Source organism: Lagopus leucura, unplaced genomic scaffold, assembly GCF_019238085.1.
Source record: "Lagopus leucura isolate 7727_CA_CO unplaced genomic scaffold, USGS_WTPT01 Super-Scaffold_100159, whole genome shotgun sequence".
Lineage (NCBI taxonomy): Eukaryota > Metazoa > Chordata > Aves > Galliformes > Phasianidae > Lagopus > Lagopus leucura.
In genome coordinates, this window is record NW_024962335.1 from 18,696,489 (window position 1) to 18,723,649 (window position 27,161).

The 27,161-nt window shown below is 47.4% G+C and overlaps 1 protein-coding gene across 2 annotated transcripts in view; it reads right to left on the reverse strand.

Annotated features, from left to right (window-relative positions):
* The window catches only part of KDM7A (lysine demethylase 7A), a 59,730-nt gene extending 44,054 nt beyond the window's left edge, over positions 1–15,676 (reverse strand). For both annotated transcript variants that reach the window (XM_042889939.1, XM_042889938.1), the window contains exon 1: positions 15,509–15,676. In XM_042889939.1, the coding sequence (XP_042745873.1) occupies positions 15,509–15,624 (116 nt within the window). In that variant the 5' untranslated portion in view covers positions 15,625–15,676. The remainder of the gene's footprint in view (positions 1–15,508) is intronic.
* Between the last annotated feature and the right edge of the window lie 11,485 nt (positions 15,677–27,161).

Here is a 27,161-nt window from a genome sequence, read left to right on the forward strand (position 1 = left end):
TACATGCAGCAGTTTAATGAGAGAAGTAATTATGCTGGTAATGGTTTCATGACAAGGCAGAGTTAACCTCACTGAAGTACTTCTGTTTAGCATCATCCATTAAGCGCACACAAAACTTCTCTCTCCTTCCTACGTAAACTGACATTTCTGCTTATTCTTCCCAACTACACTGATTGCATTTAGTTGCTTTAAAAGAACACTTACAATTACTTCTCGTCCCTGCCCTTCTGAAATCACTGTGTTACAGAAATGAAGGTCTGAAGGAACCTAGACCATGCACTGTACATTGCTATCAAAATAAGCTGCCTCAAGATCAGAAAAATCACATTTAAGTACAGCAGACGTGAAAACTAAACAGCGTGTCAGTGAGAGCAGAGAGAAAAAGGCTTTCAAAAGCTGAAATTGTATTTGAAGAACTTGTTCCGGTGTGAAAATGATTAGTTAAGATAAAACAGGATGACACCAGCAAGCAAATCATGGCCTGTGATTTATAGAAAAGGAGGAAAAAAAGAAAACTATATCAATCTGACCTGAAGGAAATTTCTTTAGCCCTTTAAAACTAATAATCAGCACAACAATATGAAGCAAAGTGCTCCTCTCAGGAATTCAGTCTCTCTGCTGCAGCTCACATTCTCATTGCCCTCCACTATTTTCCCAGTCTGACACACTAAGGAAGGGGAAAAATCAGTTGCCCAATCTTTAGATACTGTCTTAACAGACTGTCTTAACTACTAGATACATATTGAAGTAAATGAAAGCCATTCTATTTTCTCCACAAGTGACGTGGAAAAAAAGGCTTAACACTGAATTTAGAGTAGTTCTAAGAATAGGGGGGTCCAAATCATTTGAGCACAGCCATTACAAATGTCAGTGGTGGTCACAGTGCACAGTCTGTAGCAGTTTTGTGCTCCTGGTCAGTGGCAGTGCCCTTTTGTACAAGAAGCAGACATACCAGTTATTTGGTTCTGGGAGAGAGGCCACTAGAAGAGGAAGAAAGGAGAGAAATTAATTGAATCACAGGCAGTCTTCGAAGAGAAACTGAGGTTCAGCCCAAAATGACAAGTTAGGAAGAAGTGACATGGCATAGCTTGCATTGATTTAACAGCTGGCAGCCAGTAGAAGAGGCGAGTTATTTACTTAGTTTCAACACTCTCCCTTCTCTGCAATGGCCCCAGTACTTGCACGATGACAAAGCCACTTGTTTTCACCTGCCTACCTGACAGCAGAAACTAACCTAACCCGTTCAGTCCCTGTTTACCGAGCTAGTTTGCAGCGCAGTCAGACAACTATCAGAGCCAATCTATGAAAGGCAGTGGGACTGCGTAATCTTAAGAAGCAGAACTGCCTCGTTTGACGATGAAAGTCGACAGACCCAGCCAGGCCTGCTGCATAGCTCTGCCCTCATTAGTCACTAACACTCAGAACTAGTATGAGTTAGTAGATTGCCAACAGCTTACACAACCAGATGGCAGGGAGAGATGCTCTTCTGAAATCGATCTGAAAAGCTGCCTAGAATTTAGCCATATTTTCTGCACAACAGAGAAGCAAGATGTTATCGCATGCAGAGATGCACATACTAGCACTGGGCGCAAAGTGAATGCCAGGTAAAGCAAACTTCTTTAGACAGCACAGCATCTAAGGTGACCTCAGTCTGACTACCTTCAGGTATCCTGAGCCCTTCTTTGAAGAGATACTTAGCTTTTCAGTTCCTCAACATTTCCAGCTATCAGTAGCTTCAGCTGCAAGAACAGCTGCTGCAAATGCTGGTTTTGTTTGACTTTTTTTTTTGGTAGTTGTTTCTTCAGGTGTGGATCTTGGGGGTGCTTGTTTCAAGAGACTGAATAAAATAAACACTAACAGCTCTTGCACGCTCACTTGTAACAGTCTTTGAACTCCAGAGCTACCTACACCCAAGCATCACGAAAATCACGTAATATTGCATGCTTACATAACAAATCTCTAACAAGGGGCATCAGGCCAATCAACAGTTAGGTGATCTGCACCACATATTAAAAGTGTTTTTTGATTCATTTGGGACACTGTTGCAGTACCTTCAGCTGTTCCACTTCCTTCCCAACATCTAGAAGAGCTGCCTGCTCCACAGCAATGAAGGGCCTGGGCTGCACATCCTACAGAATGCTGCCTGGTTATTATTCAGCTTCCCTAATGAAGATGAGCTATTTAGAAAGACCAGGTTGCCTAATAAAGATGAGCTATTTAGAAAGGTCGTGATGCATGACAAGTAGTACCAGTACTTTGTTATTTCATGCAATGCACATTCTGTAAATCTTTCAACATCTTGAGCAATGCTGTCAGTAGATACCATCAGATGTCTGAAGCTCAATCATAATAAAAGTTCTGGAGGCAAACAGGTAACAAACCCACAAAGGTTCCCCTCAGCCACTAACAGAAATGCCAAAAATGTCACTTTTTGACAGAAGTACAAAAAAGAAAAAAAAAAAAAAAAAAAAAAAGCAAGAACTGGGCCCCTGCATTGGGCAATTTCAGGCATGCTTTGAGAACGCAGTTTTCAGTTCGCAGTGAGGCAATACCTGCTCCTATTTCTCCCAGTCTAGCACCATTAAACAGTATCAGCACAATCTTAATACTCCACTGCTGCAAATCCCTTCTTCCTGGGTTACTTACTGTGGCTATTTTTACAGAAGGCAGCAACAGCAAATTTGCCTTCAGCCTGCTTTACACACCTCTTAATTGGGGCCTTAAACCGAATATACCATATCACCTAACTGCTTTTAAAGTTTCTGAACCAGATGGTGACTGGTTTTAAAGGCCTCCTAACACTCACCAGAACACTTGGTCTTTGCAGTTGTGCCTAAAATGAATTTATTTCCTTCAAAATTTACATCATGAAATATCTCTCTTCCTTTAAGGAAAAAGGCTTAAAGCTATTTTTAACCTCCTCTGCTTCTCAGCTGTGCAATTCCTCTTCCCCCTCCTCCCCCCCCCCCCCTCAAACTACAATCCACTTCAGATACTGCCAAGAACTCGTCCCTTGATCAAGCTTTTTTGTTAACAGAATCATTTCTTCAGCTTCCAGCTACAAAAGAGTATATGATGTCCTCTATAGCACTGAAATACCTGACTTTCACATGGCAAATAGAGTTGCAGTCAATAGCAAGCAGAGACAGATGCTTCATTTTTGAAGAAATCCGAGAGCAAACTGGCTCATCATCTCTAGCTCGCCATCCTCATTTCAAACGCAGATGGAGTAGCTGATTACATTAACTTCTATTTAAGCTATGATACAAGCAAACTGTTTCAGATACACAAATAATGAGTTTAAATATCAGATGTTACTTTGGCTGGCGGGCAGAGCTGTAAGTAGAATAAGCTCCTTCAATCAATTGGATAATGCCCATCATTTAGGGATCTTTATTGGATTTTCAGCTGCTTATAGAGGTCCAGAGGGGCCTACTGGCAAAACTGCATCTGTGCAGTCCATAACGTATCAAGAAGTTGTTTCTACACATTTATTCTATCTACAGTAATCTAACTGCTCAATCCTTCTCAGATGGATCTAATGAAGCATAGTTATTTTCTGGCCACATGGAAACTTCAAATAGCACAGAAGAAAGCTGAACAGAGATTGGGAGTTGAGTTACATCAACACTAAGGTTTAATTTTATCTGCATCGATTATTTTTATTCTGGTTATGATTTGACACACTGATTTTAATCTAAAACTCTAAACAGTTCAGATCCAGGTTAGTGAAACCAGCTTCACTCTATCATAAACCACCTGCAGTTATCTACATTACTTGCAAAAGGACAGATCACATCCTTCACTCTAGATTTTGCACACAAACCCTTTTAGAGATAATCTTTACATCACAGTCTATGCAACCCAGTTCTATACCTTCAGAAGGGGAAAAAAACATATATAGGTATTAGTCTGGCACACATACATACAACTCTTATAATGCCTCCTTTCTCTTCATAGCAAGAGAAACACACAACATTGGAATAGAAATGCACACAGGAAGAAATAAAGCAGGAAGCAGAGATCTAATACAAGAGGTCCCCAAAAGTGAGCACAGACATTTACTATTCCTATAAAAATTACAAATGACATTAAGATTCACTTATTTCTAGGGGGAGGGGAGGAACAAACAAGAAGTTAATTCTTCAGAAGATTCCCAGCTCAAATTTTGCTTAATTTGATTGTGAGTGAAGACAGGAAGTCTGCCAAAAAAAGCAACACATCCAAGCATTTTATCTTGGGCGTCAATACAACAAGCAGTGATTATATGAAAATGTTTTGATATAAATTAAGTAAATGAAGTATTTGCAATTCAAGAATGAAAACACACATTATTACAGGTCTTCGGCTTTGTCTGCATCGTCATACACAGGAGACCAATGGGCTGGAATGCAGCTCTGCGGAATCATAGAATCACCAAGGTTGGAAAAGACCTAAAAGATCATCCAGTCCAACCGTTCACCTATTCCCAGTAGCTCCCACTAAACCATGTCACTCAACACAACATCCAGCCTTTCCTTGAACACCCCCAGGGTCGGTGACTCCACCACCTCCCTTGGCAGCCCATTCCAGTGCCTGACCACCCTTTCTGAAAAGTAACACTTCCTAACGTCCAGCCTGAATCTCCCCTGCCGCAGCTTGAAACCATTCCCTCTGGTCCTATCACTAATGGCACGAGACAAGAGACTGACCCCCAGCTCACTACAACCTCCCTTCAGGAAGTTATAGGAAGGAACTCACAGCTCTGGCAATCAGCAAACTGACCATGACCCAGTAAAGCAACCATAGCAGAGGGCTGAAAGCATCTTGGGCTTCATCACCTCGGCTGCCTGCAGGTAGAGGGAGGCAATCTTCCCCTCTGCTCAGCACCAGCGTGGCCACACCTGCAGGGCTGGATCCAGCTCTGGGATTCTCAGTACAAGAGCAACAAGGAGTCATTGAAACAAGTCCAGCCAAGTGCCACAGAGAGAGCAAAGAACTAACCCTTCAGATGAGGAGCATTGAGAGCTATGAATCTTCAGCCCTGACAAAGGAGAAGGCGCAGGGAACCACTTGGAGGGAAGAGGCAGACTTTTCACAGCAGCGATGGGACAAGAGGCAACAGTCACAAACTGAAACACACGCGGTCCCATTTGAACACAATTATTTTTTCTTTTCATTTTTTAGTTTTTCTTTGTTACCGTGAGGTCAGCCAAACACTGGAAGACACTGCCACAGCAAGGGTGCTGTGAAGTCTGTGGTTGTGGAGATGCTCAGAATCCAGCTAGATGCTTTTCTGAGCAGGCTGTTCTAACTGTTCTTGTTTGGGTAGTGGGGTGACTAGATGATTCTTTCTAACCTCAATAGTTCAGCGATCCTGTGCAAGTTTTCTGGGTCTATCACTACTCTTATATATCTGGTTTAAATCAAAAAATGATCCAACTGCTAGATTTGCTCCACAATGTTAATAGTGGATTAGTTAAAAAAAGTGTGCAATAGGATTTAGCTTGGAATAAAAAGCTGTAAGAAAGGAATACTTCCAAATTCATAATAGAGAAAAACTAGGGGAAATTGTAAGAACGGGGAAAAAGGGTATATCTGCACGAAGGCATCAGAGCAATGTCAAAGTTAGGGCATAGACTCCCTAATGACTACCTACATTCATGACAGCCATGCACAGAGGTATCTAAACTTCTCTCACACTTTACTGCTTGACCTGAGAATTCCCAGAGCTCTGTCTATTCCCACTCACCTGTTACTGCACGCCAAGCACACTCACAAGGCAGCCAAGCAAAGCACAGTTGTCACACTTTCCCACAACAGGGCACTGAGATTACAGAGCACAGTTCAGGGATTAGAAGGGGACAAATTACTTCGTTTCTCCAAGAGAGGTGGACAGCAGAGTTCACTCTGGTTGTTGCAGCTGAAACCCACACATCTCCAGGGAATGCTCATCTCAGGGCTACTTTGATTACCTTATCTCCCTACTGAGGCTCTTACTCTGCAGAAAAGGATCCAAGAATTACAGCTAGAAAAGAACGTAACACAACCCAAACAACCTCCTGGTTAGGGCACTCAGACATAGCCAAGATTATCTTCAGTCCTGCTCCTGCCCTTCTCGAACACAAACAAGTGAGCACGTGTTACTGCACAACCTCTTCTGCGCCCTAAAACATACTAATGTTTTTCTTAAGTCTATTGATCAATTTAATACTGTTTCCTATAGGAAAAGGAAAGTGCAACCCAGTTATGAATGCATTTGTTGGGGGAAGAAAAAAAACAATTTCAGGAACTGGTGAGAAGGACTTTAAATGTGCCTAACACCTGACTCTTCAAGCTATTTGAAGAGTGACAACTCCCTAACTTTACAATATAATTTGTTGTACATCTGCTTAAATACATCCAGAGTAAGCTTTCTCAAAAAGGAAGTTTTCTTGCAGCAATTCAAACCTTAGAGTTGCGTAAGATAACCTCAAACTGAATATTCATCTTCAGAAAACACAAGAATTAAGACTATACATGATGAAGCCAGTTCAGGTCAGACTGCACCCAGAATAGGAAAGAATACAAAAATATATATTCTGTATATATTGTACACAATATATTGTAAAGATACAGAAACCTGTGTTTAAAATTAAATTCACATTGACCATCACTTATTTTCTGTACACCTTAAAATTGCTGCCATCAAAAACCCAACCATATATTTGTGCCAGCATCAGCAAGCTCATAGCTGCAACAGAACAGGTCTTCTACATGTCACTCAGCAGAGCTTGGTCCCAGTAGCAGCTATTTTAACAGGCTTGGTTCTCTTGTTTTGTTGTTGGGTTTTTTTCCTTTGTTTATTTTACATGAAGAAAGTAATGTTCAAATTTACAAGATTGATCATCGGACCGTATTTAAAAGCCAGAGCTTTATTTCCCAACTTGTACAACTTTCTCATGATTTTGCCTCCTTTCCTCCTCCCCCTCCCACATAACATCACTAGGTAAGATTGAATCAAAGATAAAATGAAATTAGATGTAGTGCTACTGCATTAAAAATGAAGATTTGGCAGCTATCAATGGAATTCACAGGCATTCAAGTCACAGACATGCACTGACACTCATACTAGGAAAAGAAGTGCCACAAGGGCACTGACATGCAGTGAACAGCACTGTAGAGCTCTCCTACCAATTTCTTAATATAAGGAAGCAACTTTAGGGAAAAATAACAGCTGCACGTGAGGCATGTATTCAGTTTTGTAAGAAGCAGATAAGAGTACCTCACATTAACAAGCCAAGCACTGGCACGAACAGAGATAACTTCCTTCCTCCAATAGACAAAACTTCAACTTCTCTTACCTAAATGAGTCTGTACAGTACCCACTACTAGAACTAGCTAGAAGTAAGAATTTTTACACATCTAGAGAGAGTTTCGGTTTTCTTTAAGACCCCCACTTTGCTAGCCCAATCACTCAATACTGACAGCTAGAAGTCACTTTTTTAGCAAGAGTAAGAGCAGCATTCAAAGCTACTTCTTCGTGCTCATTACAAGAGCAGCACATTTTACTGAAGCACTAAGAGACTTCAAACAATGTCCCCAGAGGTCCCAGAAACTGACACAGGAGAGCACAGCAGCAGCAGCAAGTTGCTGCTCATTTTCCCATCACATTGACGTACCCTCAGTGCAGACAAGCACTGAAGTAAGAACTCAGTTTGAGATTTAACAGATCACATGTAGACATCGTTTTTGTTAACATGCTTGTGGTCCTTTCCTTCATAAACACAGCACAGTGAAACGCCCACAAGGACAATTCATTTGGCCCTGAGGCTGTGGCAGGCCAACGTGGCACACCATGGTCAAGTTAGAAAGCATTCTCCTCAGAGGCTGAGGGGCAACATTTGCGTGGGCACAACATCACATCAGCATGCCTGTCCTGGTGCTGCTCCAAGCCACCCGCACGGCTCACCGCTCTGCCCCCAGCACTCCCACGAGGCACGTGTTGGCTCTGCAGTGACTCAGCCCACCTCTGTTGTTCCCAACACCGCGCTCTGCAAGCCAACTGCGTGATGTAGTCATCTACTGAATAGCTCTGAGTGATGTTACTGAAACAAAACTAGAAACCCATACCACTGGCAAGCCAAGCAGAAGTTTTACAAGCGGTTTGGCTTAGTAAGACACAGCAATTTGTTTGGCTGCTTTTCATTTACACAATTTGGCCTTTGTCTATCCATCCCCAAACATCAATATCCCAAAAGGAAAATGTCAGTCTGTTCAGAAAATACTGCCTGATAGCCGGTAAGAATGACAGATCAGATCAATCCTGCATCCTGAATACCAAAGGCTTCATTTCTCAGAACGTCACCTCTCCTCGCACTCATTTTCATGAGAAGTGCTTTAAGAGCTTTTAAGTGAATAAAGCACTAACGTAAATGGAACAAACAATTAAATTTATGAAATGAATTTGCCAGCCTACACGCGATATCAGCTCAGCCTCAAATGAAAATAAATAGACTTCTTCATACCGCAACGCATTAAAAATTTACAGCAGTCATCCTCACTCCAGTTGGATTTTTCAGACAGAATGATGCTGAAGAGTGTTAAGGAAGCTTTCTTACTTTGTAGCAAACGTCAGCATTTACGGCTGCCTGAGCAACAACAACTTCAGTATTTTCAATGAGAAAGGCCAATTTTAAATTCTACTTTAGTTAATGCTGAAGTAATGGAGAAAACAGTATTAAATATTAATTCCATTCAAAAGCAGAATTGACCTGAGGAAATGTAACTAGCCACATAAGCCCACATCACCACCATATAGCAGACTTCTGAAGGCTATTCATACTCCACAGATTGCTATTTCTATGCATTCATGAGCTAATGCTACAGTACATTAGAAAGGACTAGCAGACGAGAAATAGCTTTGCCTTTTTAAAAGCTGTACATTTCACTAAAATCTCCCTTCTACATTACCAGTAAAGGCACAGTGATATTGCTAATTGGATGCTCGTACTCCAGCAATGAGACAACTGTGAAGCTTTTTGTGTTTTTTAAGCAAGCACGCCATACCTGTGAAAGCGTTCACTGATTACTCAGAGCTGTTCTGAGACAATGGTGTTTTGTTTTAAAATTATGTAGGGCAAGTATAAATATTTATGTGAAGACTATGAGTTCATCTTCAATTTGTGCCAACTGTCATGTAAACAGAGCGCAGACACTATCGCGTGGCCTTTCAAAGGATGATATAGGAAGTGCACATAAAACTGAACCGAGCTCATGAAAGCTGCTAACGAATACGGTAACCGTCCACAAAAAGCTAGAAACCACAAATGAAGAGTGAAAACAAAATTAATGTGATTTTTTGCCCACTGGCAGTTAACAGAATGAAACTCCACTGCAAGGCTTAATTCGTTTTATTACTGCTGTGTTTCCCTAAGAGAGCTCAGCATTATAAACAAATCAACAGATCTAGATAAGTTGAAAGAAAAAGGAATACATTTCATTTTTGATGGGTGCCACAGTGCAGAACAGAGACATCAGCGCACCGAGCAGCCGCCTCCTACCCACACCTTTCTCACCTCTGCACTTTGCAGACATATGAGTCACAAAACTGAGCCTTTGGAAAACATTTTAATTCCTCGGTCAAATTAAGCACGTATTTAATAAAGTATAGGAAAAGAAGATACAGAAGTGCTATGTAAGCATCAACAAATGACATTCTGACATACAAGATCATCATAAATTAACTGACCAATAACAAATTCACTATTTGCTATTTAAACTACACAAACCCATGACCTTCATTTACACTACGAAGAACGGCTAAAACAAAAACAGTGGTATCAGTAAGGCTGATGTTGATCAATCACAGCATTACAAGAAACCAGAAGGTACTGTTTAAGTCATAAATGCTGAATCTTTGCATATTTAACTAACATTTAATAGGCAATGAATTTTTACACTGGAAATTAAAACCAATAGCATTCTAAGCACTGTTTAGAAGCTCCCTAAAATCCTGTCACAACCCTAATTCCAAAAGCTCAGCTATGGCTCCCCCCAGCATTTCTCTTAGAAATGTTGATTGGACAATGTTTTGCTTTTTTCTCTTGTTCCTGTTACTATGCCAGAATGCATATTCTTAACTAGCTGCTATGTTTTATCCCAGAACATCAAATAAGAAACAAAAAAAAAAAACCCACAAACCAAGTTACAGGTCTAAAGGAAAGCAGCGTTAACTTGCAGATGCGCACATACTTCAAACAAAGCCGGTTTTGCAAGAAAACTGGAAAGGACAAACTTCATACATATAATACTACGTGTTATTGCAGCTTCAAAAATGAAGAAATTTGAATACTTACTGTTTACAGTGCTTATTATGGTAGAATACATCTACTTTAATATATATTAATCAGCCTTCCCACTTCACAGATGGGAACAGAGGGGGGAGGAAACACGGCTTACTCAAATTAAGACTATAAAAGGATTTGAAACAATCAATTACACAAATGCTAGTCTGGGATCTTTGTTACTACTAGTTTCTTCTCAGTTTAACCCAAACCACTTCAGCTTTGGTACTGCTAGAGTCACTGAAATTCCTTAATTCTTTGGTAGAAGACACAGCTCACAGGACTTGAGTTCAAGCCTCCACCTCACAGTAAGGAAACAAGGCAAAACCAAAGACAAGAAAGAACAAAAACGTGTTAACTTCTCCTGAGGTCTAAAACATACTCCTAGTTTCCAAGAGAAGAATTTGAAGCTTGCATATCATAGAAGCCAGCAAGTCAGCACAACAGCCTCTGGTGCCAGATGAAAGCTCTAATGACCAGACAACGATTTGTTGATTCAGCTCAGGCTCCTGAACATATGTAGATGTGTCTCACAGTTGCAAGGTGTTAATTTTCAATAAACAGAAGATCCACACCAAAAGGCATTTGTAACAGTCTTTGCAGCCATCTCTTGCCTCCCCTTAAGAGAGGCTCAGGAGTTTCACGCAGCTCTACAGCTGGGACATCTCTGGGCCGCACAACGCAGCTGCCCAGGGGCGTCTCACCCACCGAGGACCTCAGTCAACGAGCACTCAGATCTGGGCCGAGCACATCAGGCGCAAAGCAGCTTGCATCTGCAGACTGAGACACAGAAATGTTCCACTTATCCCAACAGGGCAGCTGCCTCATCTCTCCTCACCCACTGTCATCCTCTCCAGCAACACAGCTCTGAGCGGTGCACTGTAAATGTCTGACACTTATCCCAGTCCACGATGAGGCCACTGTGCCCAGCAAAAGAACGGTTTTGGTCAGTTTTCTGAGCAGAGCTGACTTATCAAGCAATTAGACAAGCACTGACCCAGCAAAAGAGAAATTACAGGAGCCGGCAGTCAGGAACAGGCCGGCCTCTCCGAGCAGCAAAGGGTTGGTGGAGCCCATCGTGCAGAACCTTGTGTACAGCCTCGAAACAAAGAACCAATTCAGGAAAGGCAGCCTCTATAGCATATACTTTTCCTTCTTTTCTTGAAGAGTCAACCAGCCCCTGGAGTACAAAGCAGGGCAGTGGGATACATGGCACCCTCTTAACAGCTGCAAGAGGGAACCCTGACTTCGGAGCAGAGATCAGGCTAAGGAACAACCAAGAAATGTTATGTTTCTTCAGAGACTAAAGGAAGAACATGTTCAAATCTATATAAATAGCAGAAAAACTCTCCAGGAATTCATACCTCAACGTACTTGCAATTTAAATAATAATTCTCAGAAAGTACATGAGTCACCTTACTTTTCAAATGATGCTACTTCATGGCAGAGTTGTAAAAAAAAAAAACATCAAAAGCTAAATGGCAAACTTCTACATCTGCCATCCAGGATAAGGGAAAAAAGTTCTTTCAAGAAGGCTTCACAGAACACAGAATTAATCTTGAGAGCAAGAATCATCAATTTAGAAATGATTACATAGAAATGCAATCAGTTGAGTTTCATGTAGAAATAGAGGTACATCCATATGTATGTACTGGAACTGGTTGCCCAAGGAGGCTGTGGATGCCCCACCTCTGGAGGCATTCAAGGCCAGGCTGGATGTGGCTCTGGGCAGCCTGGTCTGCTGGTTGGTGACCCTGCACATAGCAGGGGGTTGAAACTCCATGACCACTGTAGTCCTTTTCAACCCAGGCCATTCTGTGATTCTATGATACGTACATTACACACAGCTGAGAGCAGAATTTCCTTTACTGCCCCCTAACCTGACCAAATAAAACACTGATTTCTAAGCTACCGAGTTTCATTTACAAATCACTGAAGATGCAACCGCACATAAAGCTGCACTAAGGTGGATGGGCATTTCTTTCCTCTTCATGAGGAACTGGAGAGGGCACGGCTTTGCTGACATAATGATGAAGTTTGAAGAAGAATCCTTAATTTTGAACAAAAGAGATGCTCCCTTCTCTTCCCCATCGTTCTGGCTTTGAAGAATAATACATTACCTTCATTTCAAAAAAACAATATAATTTTTAATGTAAAAAAAAAAAAAAAAACCATCAAAAAAGGTGCTTGCATTTTAAATAGCAAAGATTGTTTGGGGAGCAGGATTCCTATACTTGACATAATAGGCAAACTGCATAAATCACTGGATAATTTCTTACCCTACCTGCCACTGAGACATGTTGGAAGCTCAGCGTACGCTCGCTGACAGACAAAACATCGCTGGAGAAGTGCCATGCAGAAAGCTGCACAGGGACACTTACAGTTTTTAATTGTCAGTTTGACTGACTTCTCCATGCTTCGTTATAGCCAGCGCCGTACCAGCGCAGCTTCACAAAGCACACAGCCTCAGAAAGCTAACTCTGTGATTATTTATTTCTCAAGCATTTCAGACAACATTACATTGTGCAAACAAAAGCTGCATCACATGCTTAAAAAAAAAGCATAAGTTCATTCAGATCTACTTCAAACCCAGTACACGAGAATAAGTGACATCTATGCAATGCCCCTAGATCAAGTTGAGTACACGAGTCATGGATAGGATAAAAAAGGACAAAGACTTCCATGCTGACAATAGGATTTCTGCACAGTCCAGACACATTCTAAGAATAGCTAGCTGTACATCAGGGCCACGTGCCTGCCCACCCCACACACCTTTAACCTTACACAGACAATATGTATCATTATGATAAAAGAAGGCAGGACACGGCTGACTTAATAACTGTGAAAGAGCATCAAAAATTGGAGACTGAGAAGAATCACAGAATGGCCAGGGTTGAAAAGGACCACAGTGGTCATCAAGTTTCAACCCCCCTGCAATGTGCAGGGTTGCCAACCACCAGACCAAGCTGCCCAGAGCCACATCCAGAAGAATGCCAAGGGTTAGGCAAGGACACCAGGTAACATCAGAAGACAAAGCCCAGAGCTTACACAGGTGCAAGGAGCTACTGGATAGCCTCAAGGAAAAGTTGAGCACACAGCGAGGTAAAGGAGTTTTTCTGCTAGAGTATATTCCATACAAGGCAGAAAGGGACAGGCGGCTTAAGGGGGCATTTAAAAAGAACAAATGAATAGGTAGATGTGGAAATAAAGGGACTGACAGTTTGTCTGTCTTCTGCAAAGCACCAAGGAAACTATGAAGCCCACAGCACACAAACACACGTTACAGTCTTCTGCTCAGCAGACTGTAACTGCACAAGGCTGTGGCCAGGTGCTCAGCCTGTATACAGAGCAACTAAACCCAGAGCGTAGGCTCATAACCTCGTAAGGCACATCACAGTGTTTGCCAGAAGAAAGGAAACACACATTTGCTAGCGTTAATATATGGACAACAGTAAACCAAAGTGGTCATTTGGAGATGGGCAGTGCAGGATGAATGCTCCAGCATCACACAGAGCATAATGGGGCTGGCACACATCTGTCAGAGCTGCGGGCTGCACAGCACTGAGGCACTCTCCTGACTACACACGGGAAGGCAGCAAAGAGCCTCTAACACGGCAGTGAGTACTGCCAGCACGACACAGCCTCCACCAAGCATGGTTTTACACGCTTCCTAATGAAGTCACAATAATTTCAACGCACAGGCTGGAAGAGAGGAGCAAGAAGCCAATTCACCCAGAACTTTAAGATCTCAGGCCGTGGCGTTTTCCTTCAGAAACCCGGCAGCAGCCTCCTGTCGCTCCAACCAATGGAAGGAGTCCTCGGAGCAGAGCGCAGCTGGGAGAGGACAGAGACCTCCCACGGCCCGTCCCTTTGTCACCGGCCGGCAGCACGCAGCCGGAGCCCAGCACGGCGGCTGCCAGCTCCTCCGAGCAGCCTCCCCCACACACCTGGGGCTCCCGAGCAGCTCGGTATCACTGCCCTACTGACTATGCGGCAGCACTGTGACTGCTGCAACCTTTATGCAGCCCCAGACTTCGCAGAGCTGTGGAGCGGTCCATCGCAGCTTATTATCAGTCAACGCTCTTCTTCTATGAACACCATCAGTAACCAGCGTGGCTGGAACTGAGTGATATCAGTGCAAGGGAGTGGCGTTTTGGTCCGGGCGATCAGAGTAATTGCCAGTTCAGAGTTAGAGGCATACACAGAGACATGGTGAGCCTCAGACCTGCACCTTTACTGCAAGGAGCAAGTTCTGACAAACTTACACAGAGCTCCCATAATCCAAACAAGCCACTGCGCTTCCAGCTCTAAACAGCGAGACGCTGTCCTTAAAGGCGTGACAACCGCGTTTTGCCCGTTTTTGCAGTTTACAGAGCTGCCTGAATATATTTTCCTACACCGTGCATTGAGTCGAGAGAAACCCAAGCGCAAAAAAGCAACCAGAGCAAGTCAGCAGCCGAAAAACTGGAAGCGCTCCTCTCTCATTACGGCACGGAAGCCGCGAAGCACGGTGACGGCAGCCGGATAGCAGCCGAGCACGCACCCCGCTTCCAGCCAGGGCTCTCCGCCCGCTCCCGACCCCGCTCCGTGCGGGGGCCCCGCTCGGTGCCGCGCCGCGCCGGCAGGGGGCACCACAACCGCCAGCCGCCCGTTTTTGTGACGGGGTATTTAAATGTCCGCTGTCAATCACCGCGCACTTCCTACGCCGCCGCCGGGGCTCCCCGCATAATGGGGACGGCCGCCGGGCCCCGCCGAGCCCCGCGCCGCGAGCCCCCAACTTGCTCCTTTGTTCGGCCGCCCCCCCGGCCGGCAGCCCGCTATTATCCGCGTACAGACACGCGCACGCCAGACGGCCGCCCGGCACCGGGCTTCGGCCGTCACCGCGCGAACAACACCCGCGGAGACCCGCGGCCCCCGGCGCGCAGCCCCCGCGTCCGGCGCGGAGCCACGGAGACGCGTCCCCCAAGCCGCCGCAACTTTGGGCACGGGGGCCCGCGGCCGCCGCCGCTCGCTCCCACCGCGTGTCCGGGGCCGGCATCGCGCGGGGAGCGACCCCGACCGCGGAGCGAAGGGCGAACGAGTCGGTGAGGTCGTGGCCATTGTCCGCCGGCCGGTACCGGTCGGGGGGTGCCCGCCGCCTCGCCTCGCCCCGTCGTCGCCGCCGTCCCGCGCCCCGCCGCTCGCCGCCGCCCGCCGGCGCCTACCTGCCGTGGAACCAGTCCTTGCAGATGTCGCACTCGATCATGAAGCGACTCACGTCGTAGGGCTCCCGACACACGCAGTACACGGGGGTGGCGGCGGCCGCCGCCGCTCCGGCCATCTTTAAAGAACTCCCTGACTGAGGCGCCCGCCGCTCCTCCCCCGCCCGCCGCCGCCGCCGGCACCAATAACAACAGCGCGCGTGCCAGCCCCACACGCCGCGCGCGCCCCGCCGCCCAGAGGCAGGCGGCGCGGGAGCGAGCGGACAACAGCGCGCGGGGACGCGCGCACGTGCGTCACCCGGCCCCCGCGGGGGGGGAAGGGGGAGCGAGCCCCCGCGCCTGCGCTCCCCGGGCCGCCCCGCACTTCCCACTGATCGTGCGCGAGGAGCGGGCTCCCATTGGTTGCCGGGAGGGGGAGCGCACGTGCCGCCCGCCCGCCCCTCCCCTCGGGGGGCGGGGAGAGGGGAGGCACGCGCTGGCCCGCCCCCCTCCCCCGGGCCGTGTCACGCGGGGAGGCGGTGGGGGAGGGGCAGGGTGCCGCGAGGACACGGAGAGAAAGAGCGCGGGCCACGGCGCGCGCCTACCCTCCTTTTCCCCCCCCCCCGCCTTCCCTTCTTACGTAACCGCGGCGGAAACAGCCGAGCAGCGTCGAAAACACCCGACGGTCGGGCTGCCCGCGCAGGCGCAAAAGCGTACGAGCGCATACAGGCTCGGCGAGGGGACGGAGGTCTCTGTGGACGGTGGTGTCAAGGTCTGGTGGGCCAGCGCCTTACCCTGACAGACTGTCCGCGCCGACAGCATTGCCGTGTTCGCTCCTCTGCCCCTAACAGCAAAGGGCCGTCCTGTTTCCTAATGCGTCCCTATATTTCCACAACTCGGAATACAGCCACGGATGCACCACCAATCCAAAGAGTTTAACAGCAGTAGAAAGGACTGGTAAGTAACAAATGGTGGTTTCAAGGTATCTGGAAATAGTATGTTCCAGAGCATCTTCATAGAATCACGGGATCATTAAGGCTGAAGAAAACCACTGAGATCACCCAGTCCAACCACCAGCCATCCCCACCATGCCCACTGCCCACGTCCCTCAGTGCCACATCCACACGGCTCTGGAACACCTCCAGGGACGGTGACTGCACCACCTCCCTGGGCAGCCTGTGCCACTGCAGCTACACTCCCGCTGAGCAGAAATGTTTCCTAATATCCAACCTGAACGCCCTCTGGTGCCATGAGGCTATTACCTCTCATGGTATCACTGTGCCCAAGGAGGCTGTGAATGATGGAACCCCATCCCTGGAGGCATTCAAAGCCAGGCTGGATGTGGCTCTGGGCAGCGTGGTCTGGTGGTTGGCAACCTTGCATGTGGTAGGGCGCTTGAAACTAGATGATCTTTGAGGTCCTTTTCAACCCAGGCCATTCTGTGATTCCAGGAACCATTCACCTTACAGTTGTACATGCAGCCACACTGTAGCCTGAAAGCAAACAGCTCCCTGCTCCTTAGTTGCTGTTTCTTGAATCGTCACTTGCTGAATTTTATCTTGAAGCTAAGCTCACCAGCTGCAGTGGTAACTTTACCCAAATTGGCCATAAAAATGCACACGTGTTGTGTTTCGGGAGGTCTCTCTAAGTGACGAAACCTGTAATCACCTCGGTAAAGCACACATTGGGTATTCCCACAAGAGATGCATGAGGCTGCCTGAGTTGCCTTGTATTCCTCTGTTCAGGGCTGGCTCGGTGTTGCTTCGTTCAATTTCGGTTGACTGCTGACTGTCCAGCAGTGAGAGTGCCAAGAATGAGGAAGCAGAATGAAGCAGGTCCCCTGCAGGGACTTTCCCTTTACCAGCCTTGCATACTGCAGCAAGCACAGGTTTTGGGGAGAAAGAAGAAGTTACAGCTTCAATCACGCAGATCTAAACTCAATATTTAACAAGTACTTTCTTTGCTACCACAAACAACATCCTTTTGCTGTTGTGATTTCTGACAGAGCAAGCTATACCAGCGGCACAGTCTGCTGTGGGCACTCTTTGGGCAGGTGGTGCTCATCTGCTGCAAGAACATAACATAAAACAGCTCCATCGTGCTCCCTGTCAGATCCTCTCTTGTCAGCTCTTCTCTGCTCAAGATTCCTCTCCAAGCAAATCCATTAAGCTGTACTTGAATGTGGCACAACAGAAGTTCAGAAGAGCAAAAAGACCACACACTCACTGAAAGAGAATTACAAAACCACTTTTAATAAGTATTCTTCTCACAAATATGGGTAGCCTCATTACATGCAGTTTAGAAGCAAAAATGGCAGTATCAGCCTTGAACATACATAAATCAGATAAGTCTGGTTAGAGCACGCTCCCTGAAACGTGAGGGAAAAGGTTGTCCTGCTCTGCTCTGTGCTGTGTGGCTTCACCTCAAGCACTGGGTGCAGGTTTGGGTGCCACAATATCAGCAGGACACAAAGCTATTACAGAGTGCCCAAAGGGGGGCTGCGAAGATGAAGAAGGGTCTGTAGGGCAAGGTGTGTGAGGAATGGCTGAGGGCCCTCGTTGGCTCAGCCCAGAGCAGAGGAGCTGAGGGGAGGCCTGATGGCGGCTGCAGCTCCTCACAGGGAGCGGAGGGCAGCGCTGAGCTCTGCTCTGTGTGACAGCGACAGGGCCGAGGGAACGGCATGGAGCTGTCAGGGGAGGGCAGCTGGGGGTCAGGACAGGGTCTGCTCCAGAGGGTGATGGGCATGGAACAGAATGCCCAGAGCAGTGGGCATGGCCCTGAGTGCCAGAGTTCAAGCAGTGTTTGGACAATGATCTCAGACATAAGTGTTTGATTTTGGGTGGAGCTGTGCAGAGTCAGGAATTTGACTTGATGATCCTTCCAACTCAGGATTTTCTGTGATTCTTTGATCTTTCTATCCTCAGCTCCACCAGAACGTGCTGTGCCTGGCACAGCCACAGGCAAACCCAGCTTTCACCCTGTGTACCCAGCTAGCCCCAGCTGTCCCCAGCCCCGTGCCCAGACTCCAGCAAAGACTCTAAAAGCACATCTGTGAGCGCTGACAGGTGGCAAGTTCCAACGCTTAGAGGCAGTGACTTCACGCCACGTTTTGGCCTGTGGGTGGAGAGAGCATCCATCACCACACACTACAGGCACCCACAGTCCGTGCCTGGCCTCACATATCTCTCTAAGCATGTGCCACACACTGTGTGGGATGTGTGACACAGGAAGCTTTCAGGAAGGATAGAGAAGAGGGAGCAGGGCAGAGAGGCTGATGAAAGGGAAAAAGGGAGGCATCCTATTTTCCAAGACTTCTTTGTCGCTCCTGGGTACTGGCTGAAGCACGCATACATATGCTTTTGTAGACCACGTGTCTCCTGGGAGCAGGGGACAGAACTCAGACCCATCATCTGGGGGCTGGTAGCACTCTGGGACACCCAACACCGAAGCTGCTGCATTCAGCAGTTGAAAGCATAGCCTGCAAGCAATCGGGACCAAGAAAGATCAAAAAAAGAAGTTGGACATTAATGGGTGTTTTCAGAGTAGCAAGAAAAGAATCAGATAAGTTGGTGGGAAAACACAGTGGTAAGAGGTACTTTCCCCATCCTTCGACATTTTTTCACTATATTTTTGTCCATTTTGCAAGAGGACTCCTTTTTAATTTTTTTTTCTTTATTTCCACATCAAGAGGATGTAAGCTGCCAAAAACCAAAGCTCTGGGATAAAAAGCGTTCCATTTCTCCACATGAAACTGCCCAGAGTCTACCCAGAATTGGCACTATGATCTTCGCATCTGCAGAGAAAATACTGAGTCATGTTGTCAGCCCACACACATCTAACAAAAATAAAAGCAGCCCAACGATTCAAGATTCACCCCCTCACCATGTAAAGAAAGCACAAGTCATTCAACCATGCCTCGTGCGTCGGAGACCTTTAGAAAACACCCGGTGCAGGGAACATTCGCCCCCGGAACACCCACACACCATTCCAAACAGGCGACAGCATTCTCAGCCCATTCACCAGCCTGTTGTGACAGCACTCGGTTTAGCGTCCATGCAGGAAGTTGCAAAGACTTAAAGGCTTCTGTTGAAACTAAGTTTATGTTAAGTACCACAGAGCTCAAGCTAGGAGTGTTGAAATGTTGCAACACACTGTACATCGCTTGAGTCCAAAGCAAAGGCAGCAATGAGTCCTGTACTCTGTTGCGTAGATGAAGTAGCAAATTTAAACCATGATTTCTATGAGATGCCAAAGAGCTCTTTTCCTGCAAGAGTTAATCCTGCATGGGACATTGGCTTTCCCTGTGCTGGGCTCACTGAATTTGAAGGCACTCAGCACGTAGCAGAATGGAGGCATTTGTACACACATCAGGATCTGGGGAATTACCCCTTCCCCTATCTGACATTGTGCCCTAGCAAGAAAAAGCAAGTCTGTGTTCCATCTGGCTGCTGAAAAGCCCTCTTTCCCCTTTGGTGGTGGTGCTGGTGGAAGCACTAGTAGATGAGTACGGAGCTGCCTGGCAGGTGATGAGAGGTAATGGCCTCAAGCTGCACCAGGGGATATTCAGGTTGGATGTTAAGAAAAAGTTATTCTCAGAAAAAGGTGGTGCAGCGCTGGCACAGGCTTCCAGAGAGGTGGTGGAGTCACCATCATTGGAGGTGTTGAAGAACTGTATGGCTGTGGCACTGAGGGACATGGTTAGTGAGCATGGTGGGGATGGGCTGGCGTTGTACAGGATGATCTTAATGGTCTTTCCCAACCTATGATTCTATGAAGATGGAGCAGGGGCATCACCACACACAAGATGCAGTGTTGCAGTTGCTGTGGTGCTGGTAGCAATGCGGGAGATGTGTCAGGACCCCAAGGCCGTACCTAATTTGTGTTTCTTTTTACACAGCATGGCAGTAATTGGAGCAAAAAGCAACCCGTTGGGTTTTATGCTGGAAGTTGGGACCAGTTTACATAGCAGCTATGGCAGTGGGATGGAACACTGAATGGGAAGGAAAGACAAAATCTTCTACACCCCATTTCTCAGCATTTCCTTTATTGTTCAGGAAGGCCACATACTATGTAGCAACAGTCTAAGAAGCAACTTGCTCAAAATGCAACAATTGCTTAATACTTTTTTTTCAATTGCATAATACGAAGGAAAAACAAAAAGAGAGCTGAGAGCTGCCATAAGCAGCTGAGAATGAGCTCTCTGACATCCCTTCTTGGAGATCTAGGATGTGCCCCAAGGTTCCAGCCCTGTAGGCAGGTGGTTGTGCCTGTCCCCACGTTGCTGCAGCAGCACACCCATGTGTGCCTGCGGCCAGCACCAGCTATGGCACGAGGGTAAATGCACCCAGACAGCTCCTGGTGTGTTTGTTTCGTAGCTTGGGCAGGCTTTCTGGAAACGTGGAGGGGCAGCTTGCTGCCCAGGGAGTGCTATTGCTGTAGAACAATCTTTAATTTCAGCCTTCCTCCGTTTGGCCACTGGGAATAAGCCGTTCACATCTTGCTTCAGCTTAATTCCTTGACAGCTAAGAACATATATTAAAAGAAAGAAAGAAAATTAAATCAGACCCAGGACTTTTACTTAGCTTTGGTGTACAGTTTAGATGTGGTTTTAGATGTCAGGTTCAGGGTGGGATGAGCTGCATGCTAAGAATCTAAGGGAAAGCAGCCGGGGGAGCTCAGCTGTCGCTGCCTACCATTGGCCATAAAGCCGGCCCCAGTGGCTCTGGGCCCCCGGAGTGGCCCCTCTGTGCCCCCCCAGCACATCCGCTGCCAGAGCCTGCCTGCTCCCCAAGGGCCTGGCCCCGCTGGTGCAGGGGGACAGGGAAGCGGGAAGCAGATGAATATGCAAACAATCCTGTTTGCACCGTGTGCAAGGTCTTTGTCACCGCGATGGAGCACGCTGCCTGTTTTCCTTTCCTGCTATAATCAGACACACCCCTTCCATATATGCCTTATCAAGCCCTCTACCAGTGTCAGCCTTGTCAGGGCACAGGCTGATTGCTGCTTGGCTAATATCTGCCCGCCAGCTGCGGCTTTATTTTGTTCAAACATTACAAGCACTCATAAAATCGAAGCGTAAAAACTACAGCTGCCATTTAGAACACAAAAGAACCATTTCTGACCCCGCTGATCAGTTGCAAGACATGGGGCCCCTGGCATCGCCCCAAAAGCACAACATGGGGCAGGAAGGATGGCAGGAGCTGTGCTGGCTGTGCCTGGGAGCAGCCAGATGAGAGCTGCTCCTGTCCAGATCCACAGCCCCAAAGACTGAGCAGCCTCATATACCAAGCACATCCAGCACCCAGGGACAAGCCTATTATTGTGCACCTGCCCTCCCTGCTGCTCACCTGCCCTGGGACAAAGGAAGTGGAGGAGGCCAGGAACATGCAGGTGGCCACTGGAACAATGCTGCCTGGATGGGGCAGGAGGCTTCCCTTGCCTATTGTTTGGCTTCTTTTGTGCTTCTGAGCTGCTCTGGTCCCAAACTGTACCAACAGTGTATTGGGAGCAGGACAGAAAGTGCTTTGTTAGGGGCAGCCCCTCATTGGTCCCTGCCCTCCTGCAGACAGCTCTGGGTCCAGGATATGCAGCAATGGCCAAGCAAGGGCTTAGGGCACCAAGGCTGTCAGTGAAGCTGGGCACAGCCTCAAGGTTCCTACAGGGACAGGGGTGGTGAGGAGGCAGGTGGATACATCCAGCTGGATGCCGCTTTTCAGCTTTGTGCTGTGGAAAAAAAAAAAGTCCAGACATTTTCTGGTAGTAAGAGTTGCTTATTAAAGAGGAAGGCTCTATCCAAAGTTCAGTTTCTCTTCCTGTTTTACATTATATTAAGTATATTTAAAAGATTCTACGCAATCATTGCCAAAAACAGCTCCTATGGGTGTCTAAATAAGCATTACTCAGAAACAAATCTAAAGAAGTAACTGTAAAATTCCAATTTAAAAATAAATCTTAGAAACCGTGATGTCTGAACACCATCATCTCCTTCCTTCAAGCCTTATGCTTCACTGAGAAACTTCATCTTATGAGCAGCACTCCCACTGAGCACAGGGGACAGGAGACTCCCAGCCATGGCCAGGTGATAGACATCTCTAGAGCCACCAAGATGGGACTTTGCAAGGCTGGATAAGGCCAGGTGAAATAGAAGGCCTTCACCTTAGTCTATAAAAAGAATGGGCAAAGATCAGTGTTATGCAGCAGGTGAATGGTGCTGTTTCGGGGCCAAAGGCTGAGGCAATGGGGCTGGTGAAGGCAGGCAGGGTGTATTAAAGGACGTGGGACAGCCAGGGGCTGGCCAGAGGCTGCTCATGGTTCCCACAGGGTGCTGAGCTCAGCGGGTAAATCATTGATGGCAACATTCCCTTGAGCAAAGGTCAGCATGTGATTTTGCTCTCTTGGAATGAACTTTCGCAAAGCTCACGGCACAGAATTTCTAGGAAGACACCTAAAACAAGCAGCCTAGAGAGCCCACTGCATATCTGATGAACCACCAGATGCTACCCTTAGCCACATCCCCAGCTGTGCCCAGAAAAACAAAGCAAAAAGTGTCTCTGGGAAGGCAGCAGGCATTGCATCCCACGTGACCTGAGACTGAGACCACTGCCCCTGATGTACAGCACTTGAAACAGTGGAGTCATCCAGTGAGAAGGGTGGCAGCAATGGCAGCTGTCTCCCTGCTGGCACCCCCGTGCCAAAGAGCCACGAGGTGGCTATTGGTTGGGCAATGCCAGTGTCTCCTGCCAACCCTACACAAGAGTATTGTCTGCAGCCTTCTGGGCACACAACAACTCTGACTCAGCTCTCGCTTCCATGCTTCCCAGGTGAACTTCAGCCTGACGGGACAGCCCTGCTCCCTCACAATCACAGAAGTAGGCTGTCCAAATCAACCAAGCTGTCCAAATCAACTGTGCCTGAGCTGCCGGGTGGCTGCCCTGCCCATGGCAGGAGGACTGGAACTGACGGGACTTTAAGGGCCCTTCCAACAAGCCATTCTATGATTCTATGATACATACAATGCAGAGAAACTGAGTGGCACTTGAGCAACCACTAACAGGAAGCAATGGGGCATTTGGGCCATTGCAATGATTTGTTTCCTAGCAGAGAAGTCCTGTCAAGGACTGTGCTTCTCAGCAATGGTGGAGGAGGGAAGAAGAAAGCTTAACCACAAAGGAGAACTCAGTCTTTGGGAAACGGACAAAGAGGATGTCATGAAACACTTCAGGAAGCACTAAGGGAAAGACGGGGGAAGCCAGGGGCTCTGAAGGTTCTGACTGCTCTGAGAGCATGAGCTGCCTGTTCTAGCCAAAGAAATAGGCCCCGAGCCCCCTCCTGGAGAGGATCTTGCACAGGGCTGGAGAGGAGGGAGCTTTCTGTTCGCTAGATTAATGTGAAAGGTAAAGGTGATTTGTCCCTGACAGAGCTGCACTGAATACATGTCCTCACTCCTCTGTGGCAGATGCAGGGCATCTGAAGCCCTTCTGCCTGTAAGAGAGGGCAAGTGCAGCTCTGGGCAGGAATCATTGCAGCACCAAGTGGCAGCTTTGCATGAGAAGTTAACTGCTCCAAGTCCCCCATCCAGGTGGGCTGCTTCAGCTCTGCATTTGTTTTTACTAACACCTTTTTTTAACTAATAAAGTCTTTGCTGGGGTGCAGTGCCCTGCTCCTGGATACAGTTATGTGGCTCTGCTCACCTCCCGCAAGCCTTTCAGATTCAACCTGCCTGAACTCAGCAGTTTGAGGAGCAATAAAAACCTTTTAGATGTACTATGAGCATACTTTCAGCAAATGTGGGGATCCAAACCCTGAGAAACTTGACCATTGGGCCAAGAGGAGCCTCCTGAGGTGTGAGAAGGGGAGCCCAGAGCTCCTCACCTAGGTAGGAGCAGCAGAGGCACCAGCAAATGCTGGGGACAGAGTGGCTGAGTGGCTGCCAGCTGAGCAGGAGTTAGGATGCAATGTGTATGGGGTCAGCAGCTGCTTGTCTTGTACACACCACCAACCATGTGCTGGGAAACCTTGGAGGTGGCATGACCAAGGCGAAGTGATCATTGCCATCCTACAGCCGGAGTGGGAGCAACTCTCATCTCAGCCTCCATCTGCAGCCTGGCATTATGATTTCAAGCATAATATTTCTTTACGAGCAAATTATCGCCAAGGCATCAATGCACGGTTGGCCTTTTAAAAACCTAAGTGTTTAGTATTTTTATTTCTTTCTGCTTTGTGGTTTATGGCTCCCATAAATCCAGGACATGCTGCAGCAGAGGAAGAGGGCTGCTCTGACCTGCATGAATGAGGAATGGGGCAAGAGAAGGGGGCATAGGCTGCATCCTTCACCAGAGGGTAGCTGCTCCCTGCCCCAAGCCCCCCTGGGGGTATGCATGGCACTGCTCCCCAGGGCTGATGCTAACCACGCACCGATGCTTTCTTTTGCAGTGCTCAGGAGAAAGCTTTTTGCTAGATTTTTTTCTAGTTATTATTTACTTGTAAAGTGAGAACCTCTCAGGATTGATGGCAGTGCTAAATTCACTGCAGCCACAGCCTGTTCCAGCTATGGCAGGAGTATGGGGACACACTGACAGTATTAACCACTGGTAAACAAACCCATGCACTTCAAACCATCAAATCTGACCCAACGTGTTGCTGATCTAGAGGTCCTGACTTCTTGCAACTGGAGGATGCTGTCACATGCTGACCTCAGGCACTTTGTGCTGAATTCCCATGTCCAGCACATCCAAGACTGAGTCCCCAAGAACACTTAGAGATGCACCAAGGGCTATTCTGTGAAGTAAGCAGCAAGCAACTTAGTAGGAAGAACACCTCCTTGCATCTCTGTGCTTCCAAATACTACTAAAAAGATCTATCCCATAATCAACCTGTTCTCAGTCCACTGAGGGGTATAGGACTCACAACCCTTTGTTTCCCTTGCCCTTGTCCATCCATCTGGGCTCCTCAAGCTCCAGATCCTCCAAGGCAGACACTTTCCCTTGTGTGTGTATGCTGCATCTCCACAGAAACCTTTAGACACAAGAGACAGATGATGCGTAATGATTCCAGGGATGTCTGAAGGGTTGCAGGCTTGCAGGGTTATTCACCACCAGCTTGAGTGCTAGCTGCACTGCTTTGAACAACGAAGTGCTGAAGACTAGTCTTTCTCTCTAGCTACAGTACCTAGAGCATGCTGGTAGCTCATTTTATACATTTATCATATGTTTAAGGGGGACAGAGTCTCAATCCATGTCATAACATGCACACAGGACTGTATGGTGAGCTAAGGGGGAAAGTGAACTGAGCATAAAAGCCCCAGTGAAACATCAGGAGTTTCATTGCAATCACCAACTGAGCAAGTCAGATTTTACTGTGAACACATCAAGAGCAGTAAGGGAGATAAAAATGCCATCCATATGTACTCTGCCAGGAGCTAGTCATCTTCTTTTGGACGGGACAGTCTGGCTCTGTAGCACCCATTTCACTATACTTGCCTTTGAAAACTAAGCAACTGCTTTTGGTGCTAACATGCACCTCCTTCCCAAGGGGACATCTCCTCCAGCCCCCAGTGCCTGCTCCTCTCAGAGGAGCAACAGGCATCTCGGCCCTGGCTCCATGTGGAGATGTACGGTAGGATGGGCACTGGGGCAATCAGCACTGCAGGGTGAACATGGGGAGGTGGGAAGCCAGTGCCAGAGCTGGAATTTGGCCTGGGTGCCATGGAGATGAAAGGCAGCAGATGGCCAAGGTGCACACGGGAAGCACGCACACAACACCTGACTGTAGATTTAAGGCCAATTAATACAACAAAAGAGGAAATTTGACAAGGAAGCTGGGGACCTACAAAATGAATAAGTGAACCATGAAAAGGGGAGTCTCTTCCCATCCACAGAAAAAAGCAAGCAACGCAGCATACAATACCTACAGCACTGTGAATGAGCTGAAGTTTGAACAGATGGAGACAGAAACAAACCTCAGTCTTAAGGATTGGCTCACTACTGAAAGGACCACCTTGGGAAGGGGCTTCCCACAATGCAGGGTGAAGACAATGGCTCCCACCCTGTGCCAGCCCCTCCGCAAGGTGCTCAGCGTGCCCAGTATGGCCTAATTTAGGGCTGACAGTCTGCTGCAGCTCTTGGATGAGAGACCCTAACAAACGGCTAGGAAAGCATATTCTGAATAATAAAGCACGTATCTCTAATTAAAGACACTGGGTGTGATGTGACATAGGGTAGACAGAAGACTCCCAACACCACCCCGGAGGCCAGGAGCAAACTTTATCTTGGGCAGAACCCAGCCCCATGGCACACAGACTTTCCTTTTGCATTTTATCTGATCAACTGGGGTCTGCGGCTCAGCCTGGGCAGAGCAAGGAGCTGGGCTGCTATGCTGCAGAACAGCACAATAAGGCACAATGAGAACCCCCCTAGCTGCCAGAGAGCTGGAAATCCATACTGCCACGAAGGGAAGGCAGTGTCCTGCAGTGCCAGGCAGTGGCTTTGCTGCCCTGCATGCCCAGGACAAAGCGGTGCTGGACAGCAGGAGCGGAGCCAGGCTGGCCAGACACAGGTCTGTGTCACAGGCCCCGCCGCTCTATCTGCTGTGTAAATCCCAAAGGTAAACAAGTCCAGTGCTGCAGACAACATTTATCACCCGTCTGAAAGCAGGGAGGCTGGAGCTGTGCCCCCTGAGA